Raw genomic sequence first — 16,125 nt, 5'->3', positions numbered from 1 at the left:
AGACATCCAATCTGAGATGTCTAAGAAGTAGTTTATGGTGTAGGACAGGAACACTTTGGAGAGAAATTAGGATTAGATAGATAGATAAATAGATAAGATAGAAAGATAGCTAGAAAGAATGATAGAGACAACAGATAGATAGAAAGTATGATGGATAGGTAAATTGAATGATAGACAGATGTAGATCAATAAACAAGATCAAAAAGGGAAAGATAGAAAGATGAAAGGTATATAGAAAGAAAATGAAAGATAGGAAGAAAGAAAGAAATATATATGTGTGTATGTATACATACATATGGACATTATTTGCATAGAGATAATAGTTAAGCTGTTAGAAGCTGAAGAAATAGATCAGCAAGTAAAACAGTAATAGAGCAAAAGCAAAAGAGGTCCTTGAACAGACTCAGAGGGGAGTCCACAATGATTAGACATGATGTGAATTAAGAACTTATTTTAGTCACTGAGAAAAAGCTGTGGGACAGGAAGATAACCAGAAGAGAGCAGCAACATGAAAATCTAGAGAGGAAAGAAGGTTAAAGAAGAAAAGGTTATGAAAAGCTTCAAATGATATAGAGATGTCAAAAAAAATGAAGACTGAGAATAGCCTATTAGATTTGGAAATTAACAGAACATTGGTAACTTTGGAGAGGGCAAGATACCATTTTACCAAATATCTATTGTACATTTTGAACTAGATGTCCAGGAGACATCTCAACCTCAGCATATCCAAAATAGAACTCATTATCTTTTCCCCAAAACCCATTCCTCTTCCAAATTTTCCTATTTTTGGAGAAGGTACCATCATTCTTCCAGTCTCCCTCCCTGCTTTATAAATTCCACATTCACTTTCTCTCATAACTCTCGCCACCCCCCATATGCAACATTTGCCAAATCTTGTTTTTTCTTGCCTTTATGATATGTCTCACATCCAATTCCTCTCTACTAAGACAGACAGACAGATGCCTGTTTCATTCTAACTCTGACTACAGCAACAACCTCCTGCCTCAAATCTCTTCCCATTTCAAACTATCATCCTCACTGTTATCTAAGTGGAGCTCTATCCATGTCATTCCCCTAATCAAAAAACTCCAATGTTCCCTTTTGCCTTAAGTATCAAATATAGATTCTTCTATTTGTCATTCAAAGACTTTCACAACTTGACACTAGTTTATTTTTCAAGCCTCATTATATATTATTCCTTTTACAGATGTAGGCTCAGACAAACTAACCTCTTTGCCCTTACAAATGGCACTTTATCTCTTATCTCCATTCTTTTCCAATGGCTCTTTCTCATGCCTAGAATACATATTGTCTTTATCTCTATCTCATGGAATTCCTTTTTTTTTTAAGGTTTTTGCAAAGCAAATGGGGTTAAATGGCTTGCCTAAGGCCACACAGCTAGGTAATTATTAAGTGTCTGAGATCAGATTTGAACCCAGGTACTCCTGACTCCAAGGCTGGTGCTTTATCCACCACACCACCTAGCTGCCCCTTGTGGAATTCCTTTTTCAAGGAATACATCCAATACTGAAATACATGTAACCTTTCCTGAGCCTTACATCTGTTAACATACTATGTCCCTAAATCTCTTGCATTATTTTGTATTTATTCTGCATATAATTCTTTGTATATGTGTATGTAAAGTCCTTGAATACTGGGATGGGTTCACAATTGCTTTTGTATCAAGAGTACCCAATAAAGTGCTAAACAAATAGTAGGCATTTAATAAATGCTTACTGATTGATTGACTGAATGATTACTTAAAATAGGAAGCTACCAACCCCTGAAATCTCCATTCTTACCCACTTCTGAAACTGAATATGCCTAAAAAAATGTTAATTTGGTGAATTTTGTCTTATTTTCCCCACATATAAAAATCACAGTCCATGGCTTTCTATGTATTTCACTCTTTTCCCACTCCCAGCTCCAAAATCTAATGGTTAATGGTTCAAGAAATAAAATGGTTGAACTATCTTTTCTACTTAAAACCCTTATTAACAGTTACCTGTTATTCTCATTTCATAAATTCAGGTTTTAGTACTTCAAACCACTGATCCACAAACCTAATATTTATGCAAATAGCATAGGCTTCAGAAGCACTTACCCCAAAATCAAAACAATTGAAGGAGGAATGAAAATAAAGGCGTGGCCCCATGCCATACATCTTCAGGGCCATTTCTAAAAGGAAAAGCCCCAGAAACAAAAACTCTGCATAGTCTGAAAGGATTAAAATAAGTGTCATTACATACACAGGTGATGTCTATTGCTTCATCCACAAATTTATATTTTGCTTTAATAGTTTCAAATAACAACATTTCCTCCTCCTGAGTGAAGCTTCAACAATATAGCCTCTAGATATGACTTAGCTTAGATTGTTGCCAAATACCTGTTTCTAATTATGAGTATGGAATTTCCTAATAGAACTTGAGTTCGGGGACATTTCCAACAAGTGGATATAACATTAGCCTCTGAAAGATGCTTTATTTTTAGAACAGAAATAGGGAAGGCTGTCTAGTATTTTGGCTTAAAGGTGTTATTATGATACTTAATGCTGCATTCAGATTTCGTCTGACTCATAGGTTTCATAGGTGGTCACTTCTACTATATGATTTGATGGTGCCTCTTTCCCTGCACATATATCCCCTTTGGTGCCTGCTATTTGCAGCATTAGCCTCACAGTAAGACTTTCCTCATGGTGAAGTACCCTCTAGGGCCTCAAATAAGGATACAGGTGATTCTAGGTGCTCAAAAACTATGCTAGAAGAATGGAACTCCCTAGCAACTCATACCAAACTTACCTTAAACCAACTGAACATTTATGCCTATTGCTAAGGAGTAGTAGTAGTAGTAGAAAGTTCCTCCCTCAAAGATTTTATTATCAGTTGATAAACATTTTGTCCTTTACAATTAACTGAATTGTCTGCCAAGACATGGAAAGATCTAAATTTGCATCATGAATGAAATCACAGATATCGGGAATATTGAGCTTTTCAAGAAAGGCAATGTTGGGAGCAGTTTAGTTGATTAATTGCTAAAGGGAGGTTCAGGATAAATCCATAATCCTTAAGGACAGCATCATAAAGGTGAATTTTTTCTCTACTCCTAATATGTTCCTTGGTTCATTTAGAGAGACATAATACTGGACTGGGTAGATTTTTGGTCTATATTATGATCTTATGTTAACATACCAACAAGCCAATATCTTTCAGAATACAGACATATGACACTTACAGAGGAGGTGGGTGAGCCATAGAGGCTGGTTGTGATGGACAATAGCTACACAGGCAGTATTAAGAGCCACCACGCTCAAGACCATCCAGTAAAAAACTTGAGATTTGACCATATGACGAATAGAGATTCGTAGAAGTCGCTCTTTGTGCCGGAAATAAGAGGCTCCGTCTACTTTAGTACTTTTTATACTGGCGCGAGCAAGAGGAGTACCTGAAAGAAGAGTAAAAAGGGGAAAATTGATGGTGATGATAATGATTCTGACGATGGATATGCATTTTAAAGTTTGTAAAACATTTTACATTGTTTCATTTTAACCTTATAATAATCTCTGTGAGGTAGGTGCTATCAACCAAAAAAAATCATAATTCCATAGGCATGCACTGAAACTGGATTTGTTACAAGAAAAATGAATATGCCTGTGCAACTCCTGTAGAACAAGGAGTTCACAATCCAAATAGAAGCTTGCTTATTTATACAATTGCAACAAAGGGATGAGGGGGACCAGCAATCTCCTCCTAAAGGGGAGAGAAAAAGAGCAATAAGGGTGGGGAAAAGGACTTCTCCCAAGGAGAAGGAGAAATCACAAACAAACAAACAAAACAATTAAATAATTAAATAGAGAAAAGGGCAAAAGCAGTATTCTTTTCCCTTGTAATTTGCTAGACTGAAAATATGATGATTTGCTTAACTACACTCTACAATTTCTCAGCATGGTACAAACTAACTGGTGCCTGTCCTGATTCCCACAGATACACAAGGAGTCCAGCTTGGGGTGCAAAGAACAAATTGTATCAGTTTAGGGAGGGGTTTCATCCTGGACATGTTCAGAAACGGCTGCATATTTCTGGGTCCAATGTTTCTGGAAAATATAACAACTCAAAAAGATAAATACAGGGAACTTCTATCAGTTATTATTATTCCTACTTTATAGACCAAGAAATTGAGGTTTAGAGAATTTTGATGACTTGGTTATCATCATAGATTTATTAAGTTTCAGAAGCCAGGTCTTTCTGACTCCAGTCTAGTACTTTATCCACTGTGTCAAAATGTCTCCAGGAGAAAGAAAAAATGGTGAGGTCAGAGGATGGTAACTTAGAGTTGCTCTGTTTCCTGAGATCTAAAAGGAAGACATCAAGTAGCATTCAAGAGCCAGTGATATACTAATGTGATGAAGGGCTTGGAGTCAGAAAAATTTTCATTTGAATCATACTTAGAAGTCAGGTTACTGTGGACAATTCTTTATTTGTGACCCTTAGTTTCTTCATTGGTAGATGGGGATAGTAGTACCTGGATCTATCTAATATTTAAATCCTGAGGTTGTTATAATCTCAAATGAAATAATGTAGGTGAAGTGTTACATTAACTATGAAGGACTTTCAGCACCTTAGAGATGTTGGTTATTAACATTACCTTTGAATAGTATGCTTCCACGAATTTTGAATAACTTTAGAATAGATCTGACAAATTCCCATGACATAAGGGTAACAGACACTTTACAGAGAATAAGGTGAAGGCCTAGATCTTTTCTGTGGCTCAGAGAACCATTATCCATTGGTTCTCAATTTTCATTCTTCACAGAGGAATCAAATATTCAATTCTACCCCTCCATCTCACTCTGAGCAGATGATGACCTTTACCTTTTACTTTACTAAGAATATAAAGACTATTTGACATAGGTTTTCCCAAAATGCCTTCTTTCACAGCACAAAGGTTTTTGGCTTTTTAGTCATATTCTTGTCTTCTTTCTCAAAGAAAAAAAATAGCTTTCCCTCTTTGCAAAGCAACTTCTCGACTTTTGCCCTAGATCCTTTTCTCCCCACTTCTTTCATATAGTTGTTTCATTGATCTTCTCCTTTTTTTCTTTTCCTTCTTTTTCTTTATTTTTGCATTTTCTATTTACCTCTCCATTAGCTGTTTCCCTTGCACATACCCAGGTTTCTCCTATCTCCTTTCCTCAAGCTTTCTATATGCCCAAGGTATTGACCTGTCTCTCTCCTTAGTTTCATAGACAGAGAACAAGGCTATAATTCTTTTTGCTGCTTCTTGCTATTTTTACTTCTCAAACCCATGCCATCTGATTTCCTTTTCTACCACCATTCTACCGAAATGATTGCTCTTAATGGCTTAATCCAAAATTATTTCCTCAGTCTTCATTTTTCTCTTTATTTCTCTGAAGTACTTAATACTGTTCAAAATTCTTCTTTCTGCTCTCACCTTCCTGTTCTTGAGCAGGTCTCACCTTTCCATGGGTCATTCTTTCCTACTTTTCTGACTGCTCCATGGTTTCCTTTGCTGACTTTTCTTCCTCCTCTTTTATAGAAATACCTTGAAGTGATACATTCTTCAAGTCACTGCCTTCAGATTTAATCTCTCTTTTCTATCCATAGTTTCAGTGATTTCATCCATTCTCATATCTTCATGTTTCATTTTAGTTTAAAAGAGATGAAGGATATCTACCAGATGAGGGGTAGTCACCTCAGGGGACATCCAGAAATACCTTGAGGGACATTTAAAAGCTCTAGTTGGTAAGATTCCCAGAAATCTACCCTTGATTTGTTTTTTGGGGGGAGGATTCTAATTCCATTTTTACAACTATATGCCTCTACCAATATGAAACTTCATAATCAAGCTCAAAAGGAATCAGCAAAGTGTACATAAAACTTCCTTTTCACTCCTATATTTATGTTAAAAGCACTATTCACAGAATCTTGGAATGGGAAGGGATGTCAGAGCTCATAGAGTTCTTTTGTTCTCAAATTTCACATTTATATTCATCTGTTAAACCCAACATGATTTCATGCAACATGAAGGAAAACTCTAACATTTTCTAATTACATGTAGAATTATGCATATGGCTTTTGAAAGACCTTCATTTTCAGCAGTTGAAAAAAGATAATTTTCCTTTAGAATTTGGAGTCTTCTGTTTTCCATTTTCTGAAATCTACATTAATTATATTGATCAGTTGGATTCAATTTGTTCCAAGGCTCTGGATCATTGCTTTGTCCCAACTGACATCAGGATTGACAGAGGCAAGACTAACTCCCAACTCCAATAAATTCAAAGAGGTGACTCAAGATTGCGTGTTTTATGACCTGGAGGAGGATTTAAGCAAAGCATGATGCTCAGAGCTCAGGGATTCAGTACCTACATATGTTGTGGCTTGTGACCCAATATCATTATGGAGAAAGAGGACGATAAAGGAGGAAATAGGTATACACCTAAGGACCAAGCCAAATCCTCTCTACAACAGTTCTAAGACTCCTTCTCTAGTCTTTCCTTTTAAGGATGGGAGGGACTTTAAAGGATAACTAATCCAAAAGTTCTTTTTGCAATGACAAAATTGAGACCCAGAGGGATTACACAACTGCCCAAAGGGCACAGAAGTACTAGTTGGCAAAGTCCGGATTTGAAGCTGACTCCAGCTTCATACCTATGTTTAATATATCATACTGCCTCTCTGCTTATTGTATTTAGGAAACTCATCTCTTGATGCAAACCTCTCTACTAGAGGATAGTGCTTTGTTAATTAAATTTCTAAAATTTTCCTTTACAATTATTACTAGCTTCTACTTTTTCCCCAAATCCTTCAAATTAACCATACACAAAGATTAAATGAATTCTCCAACCCTGGAGTTATTCAAATAGATGCTGTATTATTATTATTATTATTATTATTATTTACCTCTGTGATATGTTCTGGGCTGGACCTGCCTACGGCAAGTTCCCTAGAAATCTAGATTTGATATCGTAACAAAATGAGATTCTTATAGGTTGTTCAACACTTAATATCAACCCCCCCCCCAAAGGGCTTACTTAACCATAGGAGAAAAATATACAACAAAGAGCCATTGAGAACCCCTGGAACTCATCATGGTTGCTTTTTTGTAATCAGAAAATGAGGTAGTGTTGTCTAAAGTCTTACTCTTTAGTCCTCTGAACCAACTAAGTTTCAAGGTTGTTCTCAATATCTTTTAAGGAAAAACTAGCTTAATTACATGGGAGAGTGGGGAGAGACCAAGATACTGTTTCTACTGCAAATATGATGTACTATCAAAGGGATTTCTGTTCATTTATAAATTAGACTAGATGATCTATGAAATCCACTTCAATTCTGAAAGGTGATAATTCTATAATTCTTCTCATCTTGCTATGCTTGAAACCCTGAAGTTATCTCTGATTTCTTAAACACATTCCCCACACAGCAGTCAGAAATACTTCACCCAGTATCCTGTTGATTTAGCTTCAAAAATCTAATCTCTACTATCATCACTATAGCCCTGGACATGTTATCTAGCCCAAAGTTTCTATAATAAATTCTCAAATTATTTCTTTTCTGTTTCCCCTTCTCCAAATGATTATACAAAATACTGTTTAGTAAAGTGTTTAAAGTCATAAGCAGGCATTCACTTTTCAGTCTTATTTTACTCTATGGCCTCTTTACACATCTTAGGATCTAGTCAAATTGGGTAGCTCATTGCTAATCAAGTACATTCAATTCTTCCCCCCCTTTCTACCTTTAATTGTATCATGTTCCCCATACTAATCAATCAATCAAGAAGGACCTTACATTCTACTGAGTGAAACAACCTTTACAAATATAAATATGTGCAAAATAAATTCAAAGTTGTAAAATACAAGGTAATTGGAGGAGAGGAAGCACAATTAAAATCCTATTTAACATATAGCTCAAATGTCACCTCTTTTATAAAGCTATCTCTGGTTCTGTCTACCCCCAAAATATGGATGTCTACCTCTCCTCTGAAGTACATTATCACTTTTTACCTCTAATTCATTTAACCTACTTCACATTAGTGAGCTCATCTCATTTCCCAGGGGTTGCTAATAACTTGAAATCAAGGATCATGTCTTACTCAGCTTACTATTCCCCTCAGTATTTTACACATGGTAAGTACCAATAAATAATCAATGAATGAATGAATGGATAAATGGAGGGATGGATAGGTGAATGGATAAACATTATCATATGTCTGGTCACATATTCACACTTATTAAATATTTATTGATTACTGATGATTGAGAAAGGAATAAATATTTTTTCCCTATCTTCCCACTCTTTCTCCAGAACAAATACCCACTGGAATGAAAACTTGTCCATTAGGCAGGTTTCCTAGTAGAAACTGGGAGAAACCCCTACAAAAATGATTCTATTTATTAATAGGAACTGGCTTAACATTATCTTACAATATTACTTTGGTTATTTACTCAGTTCAAACAAATTGCTTCAGGACATCATTTTCCTAGGAGTGGACAGAGTTTCAATATCTTTTTATAGAATACTTTCTCTATTGAGGTCTTCATGAGCATATAAATATTGGAGGGTATATATAGCTTTAGGATCTAATTTGTAGATGGAGTTTGGATTGCATTATTAGCTATGATATAGTATGTTTCTCAGTGACAATATCCTGCATCCATTTTTATCATCTCAAAATCATTTCACTTAGTAGATATTAAATCCCTATAGAGCTACCCACCTGCCTACCCCCACATGATTATCTTTTCTTTTAGATTTTTCTCTCAATGTCTCTCAAAAGATAAGATCTTTCTTTTCATTGAAGTTTGGGAGGATAAAACAGCGCTATGTGATTCAACTCACCCACAGAGGATATGTCAACACAGTGCTCATCACTTGAATCACGAGTCATGGCCTCAGTACGACTCCTTTTGATGGTTGCCCTTCGGAGCACTACATTCAAAAGAACAGGAAATCTACTAAGTGACCATGGAGCGTAATGAAAATATTCTGCTCAATTTCCAACCTTTATATCATCAAAAACTCTAATTAACACATGAGTGAATTCTTCTTATCCTTATGCATAAGACTGCAGCTTACTACTCTTTAACATGAGATTATGTGTTTCCATAAGGCAAGGAATCCAGAACAAAGATATCTAGAGCAAGAGAGAAATTTTTGTTCCTTGCCTATCATTATAGAATTTCAGCTCTCTAAATTTTCACATCTATGCAACAAACACAGTATCACCAATCTATTCATTTTTAGTCACTCAGAATGAATTGATCAAAAGGCAATCCACACTGACTGTTAAAGGCAGTCTTATCCTATACCACATTGCCATGGTCTGTTCATTTTGCATGCTCATTGAATAATCTGGGTTTCATTCCTAGTGCTTCTGATATATCATGTCCTCTGGAATAGAATATCTCCTGGGTTCAATTTGCAATACTTTACGTGGTTTGCAGATTTTCCCATGAATCAATTCCCTTCTTTCTAGAACACCATGATCTGTCTGACAGAACTTTTTTTCTGAAGTCCTGGGGTACATCTCTTTCTTTTATTTTTTTCCTTTTCTTTTTTGATCAAAAATATTTGCAATTGGATGAAAAGGAATAAATGCAGTTCACTGATTCCTTACCTTCCAAAGCTGATGTTCCAGAATTTTTGTTTTCTTCAGCCAGCATCACTTCCTCTATGTGAAAACAAATAGTTTAGCAAATTATCTCTAAATGCAGTCATTTTACAAAGTGAAAACCCCTTAGGAACAGTGCCTCAAGTGAGAAAGAATAATAAACTCCACAGACAAACATTAGCAAGAGAAAGAAAGAAAGAAAGAAAGAAAGAAAGAAAGAAAGAAAGAAAGAAAGAAAGAAAAAGCAAACAGGGCTATAAGGTGAAAGTAAGATGAGAAATAGTTATAAATGGGGGTTGCAAGGAATTCCAGGAAAGATACTGTCATGAGCATGACCTCTAGTTCTTTCATGGTCGATATATGTGAAGAGCTAATTAATCAAAAGGCTTTTATAAGAATAAAATCCCTTTTCCATAATTGAATTTCTACCAAGTTTCCTATTTTTTCTACTTTTTGAAATTAACTTTCAGGTCTCTTGGTTCATTCAGTTTAACTTTCTCATATTTGTCCTGGTGTTTTTGCTAATTCATTGGGAAGAGGATGGTTCAGACCTCCTCCATGTATTGCCATAGTAGTAGCCACCTCTCTAGAACAAAAAACACAATTAGCAGGATAATCTAGAACTTAGAACTAAGTTTACAGATTCCCTATGGGAATTTTTATCCAAAGATTCCTCTTTGGTTTCCCTTAAGAATAATCCCGGACATCATAATGTATTCACTATTGTTCTACTTGAAAATACTTTTTTTTTTTTAGTTTTTGCTAGGCAATGGGTTTAAGTGGCTTTCCCAAGGCCACACAGCTAGGTAATTATTAAGTATCTGAGGCCAGATTTGAACTCAGGTACTCCTGACTCCAGGGCTGGTGCTCTATCCACTGTGCAACCTAACTACACTTAAAAATACTTTAAATGAACATCACCTACATTTAAATAACTTTTCAAAGTAGTTCTCCTCCCCTCCCATATTTGATCCTTCCACCATTCCCCTCATACTACCAAGCTATATTCTTCCTTCATTTCTCAGATAAATTCCTAGGAGAAAAAAAAAATAGTTAACTAGATGGGCAGAGTAGAGGCAGAAATTCCCACAAGCTCTCCCCCGACCATTCCAAATACCTTTAAATAATGACTTTAATCAAATTCTAGAGTGATAGAACCCACAGAAAGACTTAGTGAAATTCCCAACCCAAGACAACTTGGAAGATTCCCAGGAAACTTTTGTTACACCTGGGTTAGAAAGGGCCAAAGTACAGCCCAGGTTGCACCTGAGCAAACGGGTTCAAGCCATCCAGGAACAGCCTGTGGGGAACTTGGGTCCCCGGGGTGCGTGGGTCTGTGGAAGCAGTGACAGTTTCCAGACTTCTCAGCCCAGAGACTGCCAAAGATACCTTGGAAGCTCAGAGGGAAAACTCTGCTGCACCAGAGTGAGAGGGGAAACCTGTACAGCACAGGCCTTAGTGCACAGACTCAGTCCTGGGGATGAGGAGAAGGCCCGGGGAGCTACCTGATTTTTTTCTGTGCTTTTACCTGTGTTTAAACCTGGACCTCAGTCTCAGGTAAAGGAACCTTACTGTCATAGTGGAGAGGTGACCCTCTTCACAGTTCCAGGGAAGAGGAGAGGGCTTGTGGTTATCCACAGATCAGAGCACAGACCAGAGCAGTCAAAACCTCTCATAAGAGCTTGAAGGAATTAAGATCCTTCAGGGACATCCCTAAAGTCAGCTGCAAAAACCCTCAAAAGCTTAGAAAAGTGTGTCCTCCATCCTGGAAGCAGAGTTCTATCTTAACAAAGATTTGAAATCAGGTCATAGGCTGGGGAAATGAGCAAGCAACAGAAGAAAAATATTCCACCATAGAGAAATATTTTGACCCTATAGAGGATGAAAATACCCACTCAATAGAAAAAAAAGTCAAAATTTCTGTATTCAAAGCCTCCAGGAAAAGTATGAATTGGTCTCAAGCTATGCAAGAACTCAAGAAAATGAGAAAATCCATAAAGGGTAGAAGAGGAAAAAATTGGAAAGAGAAATGAGAACAATGAAGAAAAATCATGAAAACCAAATCAGCAGCTTGATGAAGGAGATTAAAAAAAAACTAAAGAAAATATCATCTTAAAAACCAGGTTAGCTCAAGTGGAAAAAAGAAGTCCAAAAGGTCACAAGGAGAAGAATGCCTTAAAAAAGAAAAACTGGTCAGATAGAAAAGGAGATACAAAAGATCTCTGAAGAAAATAATTTCTTCAAATGTAGAATGGAGCTAAGGGAAGCTGATGATTTTATGAGAAATCAAGAAATAATAAAACAAAACCAAAAGAATGAAAAACTAGAAGAAAATGTGAAATGTCTCACTGGAAAACATCTGACCTGGAAAACAGATCCAGGAGAGATAATTTAAAAGTTATAATCAGGCAAAGAAATTCTCCAAGAAAATTGCCCTGAAATCCTAGAAGCAGAGGTTAAAAATAGAAATTGGGGGAATTCCCCAAACTTCTCCTAAAAGAGATTCCAAAATGAAAACTCCCTAGAATATTATAGCCAAATTCCAGAACTCCCAAGTCAAGGAGAAAATATTATAAGTATTGAGAAAAAACAATTCAAATATCATGGAGTTACAGTCAGGATAGCAAAAGATTTAGCAGCTTCTCCATTAAGGACTCATAAGGGTTGGAAATTGATGTTCTGGAATGCAAAAGAGATTGGATTACAACTAACTGGATTATAACAATCAATTTCCCATCAAAACTTAACATCCTCTTTTAGGGGGAAAAAGTGAACATTCAATGAAATAGGGATTTTTCAAACTTTCCTATTGAAATGATCAGAGTTAAATAGAAAGTTTGATCTACAAGTCCAGGACTTAGATGAAGCATAGAGAGGGTGGATAGGAAGGAGAAATTATGAGGGTTTTAATGATATTGAACAACATGTATTCCTGCATGATATTGTTAACTCATATGAACCTTCTCATTTATTAAGGTAGTTAGGAGCATATATAGTCAAGTCACAGGAAGAAACTGAATTTGAAAGTATAATATAAGATGGGGGTTATGTGTGAGAAAGAATGTACTGGAAGAAAGGGAAAGGAAAAGCAGAATGGGATAAAGTATTTAACATAAAAGGGTCAAGAGAAAGCTTTTGCAATGGAATAGAAGGGGCAAAGGTAAGTAGGAATGATGAGCCTTCACTTTCCTTGGAAGTGGCTCAAAGCAGAAATGACATAAACACTCAAATGAGTAAAGCAATCTATCTTACTCTAGATAAAAATAGGAGAGGAAAGGAATGGGAGAAAGAAGATGGAAAGGAGAGGGGAGGGTATAGGACACAGAGAAGTGAGATCATAGATGAAGATAGTCACCTTTTTTGAGGAGGGAGAGAATGAAAAAAGAGAGAAAACAGAATAAATGTGAGTGGGGAGGAATAGGAGGGAAACACAGCTAGTAATAACAGTTGTGAGAAAAAATATTGAAATAATTTCTCTGAAGGAATTATGATAAAGAATGCTATCCATCCCCAAAACAGAGCTGATGGCATCTGAATAGACTGAAGCATACTGTTTTCCCCTCATTTTATTTTTTTGAGGTTTCTCTTTCTTTGTATGTTTGGGGGGATTATATTTACTTTTACAACATTACTATTGTAGAAATGTGAAAATGTGAAAATGTGAAAAAATGCAAAGAAAAAAGTTATCTACATTTATTATTTTTATTGTCTTCTCACTTACTTCTCATCATTTTACAACCTGCCTCTTGATTTTCCTCATCATTCAAATGAAAACATTCTTAAAATAGCCTAATCTGATGGCTTTCACTCAATCCTCACTCTTTCTTACATAGCTGGTTCATTTGACACTTTTCACCATCCCCTTCTCTTAGATACTCTACTCCCTAGGTTTTCATGATTCTGCTTTTTCTTGTTTCTCCTTCTACCTATCTGACTTTTCCTTCTCTCCTTTATAATTAGGTGATCATCCATATCATGTCTCCCTAACTGTGGGTATATCACTGGGTCTTTTGTCCCTGATGCTCATCTCACGTCTCTCTTATGCTTTCTTTTGATGACTTCATCAACTTCCATGTATTTAATCATTATCTCTATCCCAACTGACTCTCAGATATATCTATCCAGTCCTAGTGTCTCTCTTGAGACTTTTATGACTCTTACACAATGTTCTAAACATTACCTACCTTGTAAACTTCTCAAACTCAGCATGGCCAAAACCAAAATCATTATCTTTTCCCCAAAACCCAACCTGTTCTGAACTATCCTATCTCTATCAAATCTGCTTATCAACTTCAGGTACAAATTTTCAACCTTAATGGCATCTATATTTCTATCACACTCACTCATTCTGTGTATTCTTTCAGTTCTCACATCTCATCACCTCTACTTGTAAAATATTTTACACATTCATCCTCTTCTTTTAACTAATAAGACCACTACCTAGTTCAGGTGCTCATTATCTCTCACCTAGAGAGATACAATAGCCTCTACTGAGCTTGTCTCTATATCTCAAGTGCCTTCCCATTCTGCTACATCCTCTCCATAACTGCCAAAGTGATTTTTTTCTCAAATCTCAGTTCTGCCTATGTCCCTCCTCATGTGTCCCCATTAACCTCTAGAATAAAATATAAATTTTTCAGTTTAACATTTAAAGCATTTTATAACCTGGTTTCAACCTACTTTCTTGCTTCATTATATGTTATTCATACCCAATGAAGTCCAGGCAAAGTGGATTTCTTGTTGTTTCCCATCATTGCCTTCCAGACACCATGCCTTTTATACTGACTGCCTCTGACATCTGGAATACCCTCCTTCCCTCATCTTCATCTTTCAGAATCCTTAATTTAAGGCACAACTCAAGTGTTAGTTTTCTACAAAAATCCTCATTGATCCTTCTCCCAAGTTGCTAATGCCTCCTTCCCTCTGCCACCTCATATCTATTTTGAACATATTTGTATGGATACATATTGTTTCCCACATGTTGAGTACAAGTTCTTCAGGGAAAGACTATTCCATTGTTGATTTTGTAATTCTATGGCTCAGAATGGTACAAATGCAGTAGATGATTCTCTCTATTCCTCATGTAAGATGCTCCACAATCTGAGGAGTCTGATATTTCTCCTACCACTGCCTATCTAGGTCATTATCTCCCAGATTCATGGAATCTTTCTCATCCTTGAAGGTGAAGTTAATACACCACCTTTTATAAGAAGTCCTTAGTGATCCAACCTCTGATCTCAACTGCTAGCATGCCTTCTCTCCCTAACCACCTTGTATTTAACTACAGCGCATTTACTTTGTATTGATTATAGTATAAATAGGTAAAGAATATATGTAAATATCAATGTCTACACTAATAAAATGTAAGCTTCTTTAGAGTAAAGAATATTACTTTATTTGCTTTTGTACATCCTGATGGCAAGCACAAAGTCTCTAAGCACCAAGAATAAAATTGAGAATATAGTTCTGTTTAATAAATGCTTATCGATAGGCCAAGAATGTTGACTGACTGACTGATACTCTTACTTATAAAAAGATGTCAATGAAAACCCCGTGGATAACTAAAATCATATCCTAGAATTGGAAGGTACCTCAGAGGTCATTAAATTCAAGCCCCTCTTTTTATCCATGAGGAAATGAAGATCTAGTAAAGTTATTAGATAACTTGCCCAAGATCACACAAGTAATAAGCAACAGAAGTGTGTGTGTGTGTGATTTGAATTTATATTTTCGACTGCACAGCCAGGCCTCTTTCTTGCTAGTTGACTAACTAGCTAGTGTGGCACAGTTCTGACCTAGAATCATTCAGAGCACTCAGCCCAATGATCATGCTACTAGAAAAAGAGTAATCTATGGCTGTAGCTGCCAAAAAGACTTATTATAGAACTTATTAAGTAGTTTAACTAAAACACTGATAAACAATAGAAATACCAGTAAGAGAAAGAAAAATCACAACCATAATTAGATCCTGCTAATACACATGTATTCTATATGATCTAGGGAGCAAAATGTTTTGTGATTCTGATAGCTCTGTTTCTGTAATGCTTAGTCATAAGATGGATAGCCTGTCCTTTTTAAAGCAGAGTCTCCAGTTAGACTCTAAGTCAACTTAAAGGTTAAGAATGATTGACAGAATATCACATACAGTCTAAGAGAGGTTTTGGCGTTATATTACAGATTTAGGACACATGCTATTGTTATTGCATTATGGTACTTGAAATATTTTTTGCAAGCCAGTTCATTGCATTATTTTCTAAGATTCACCTTTGTTGCACTCAGGGAATAAGCGAAGGCTATGTGTGGGCTTGGGAGCAAACGAATACTATGTATGCTGGTTGTCCATTGTCTCAGAAGTTTGTCAAAGTGTTCTGTTTATAAGGAAAATACATTCTAGGTTACTCTGCCAAGTATTCCTTATCTGTTCATGTTCAAACATGTATATATTCCCAGGGAAATGCAATCCATATGTCTCTGATTCACTTATTTTTACTCATGATAGGAAGG

General features: G+C 36.1%; 1 protein-coding gene across 3 annotated transcripts in view; it reads right to left on the bottom strand.

Annotated features, from left to right (window-relative positions):
* CACNA1E (calcium voltage-gated channel subunit alpha1 E) overlaps nucleotides 1-16,125 on the bottom strand; it is a 596,540-nt gene that overhangs the window by 118,985 nt on the left and 461,430 nt on the right. For all 3 annotated transcript variants that reach the window (XM_074222185.1, XM_074222182.1, XM_074222184.1), the window contains 4 exons: nucleotides 9,628-9,681; nucleotides 8,850-8,939; nucleotides 3,232-3,441; nucleotides 2,105-2,217 (listed from right to left, as the gene is read on the bottom strand). In XM_074222185.1, the coding sequence (XP_074078286.1) occupies nucleotides 2,105-2,217; nucleotides 3,232-3,441; nucleotides 8,850-8,939; nucleotides 9,628-9,681 (467 nt within the window). The remainder of the gene's footprint in view (nucleotides 1-2,104; nucleotides 2,218-3,231; nucleotides 3,442-8,849; nucleotides 8,940-9,627; nucleotides 9,682-16,125) is intronic.

Source organism: Macrotis lagotis, chromosome 2, assembly GCF_037893015.1.
Source record: "Macrotis lagotis isolate mMagLag1 chromosome 2, bilby.v1.9.chrom.fasta, whole genome shotgun sequence".
Lineage (NCBI taxonomy): Eukaryota > Metazoa > Chordata > Mammalia > Peramelemorphia > Peramelidae > Macrotis > Macrotis lagotis.
This window is presented reverse-complemented; position numbering and strand designations above follow the sequence as displayed.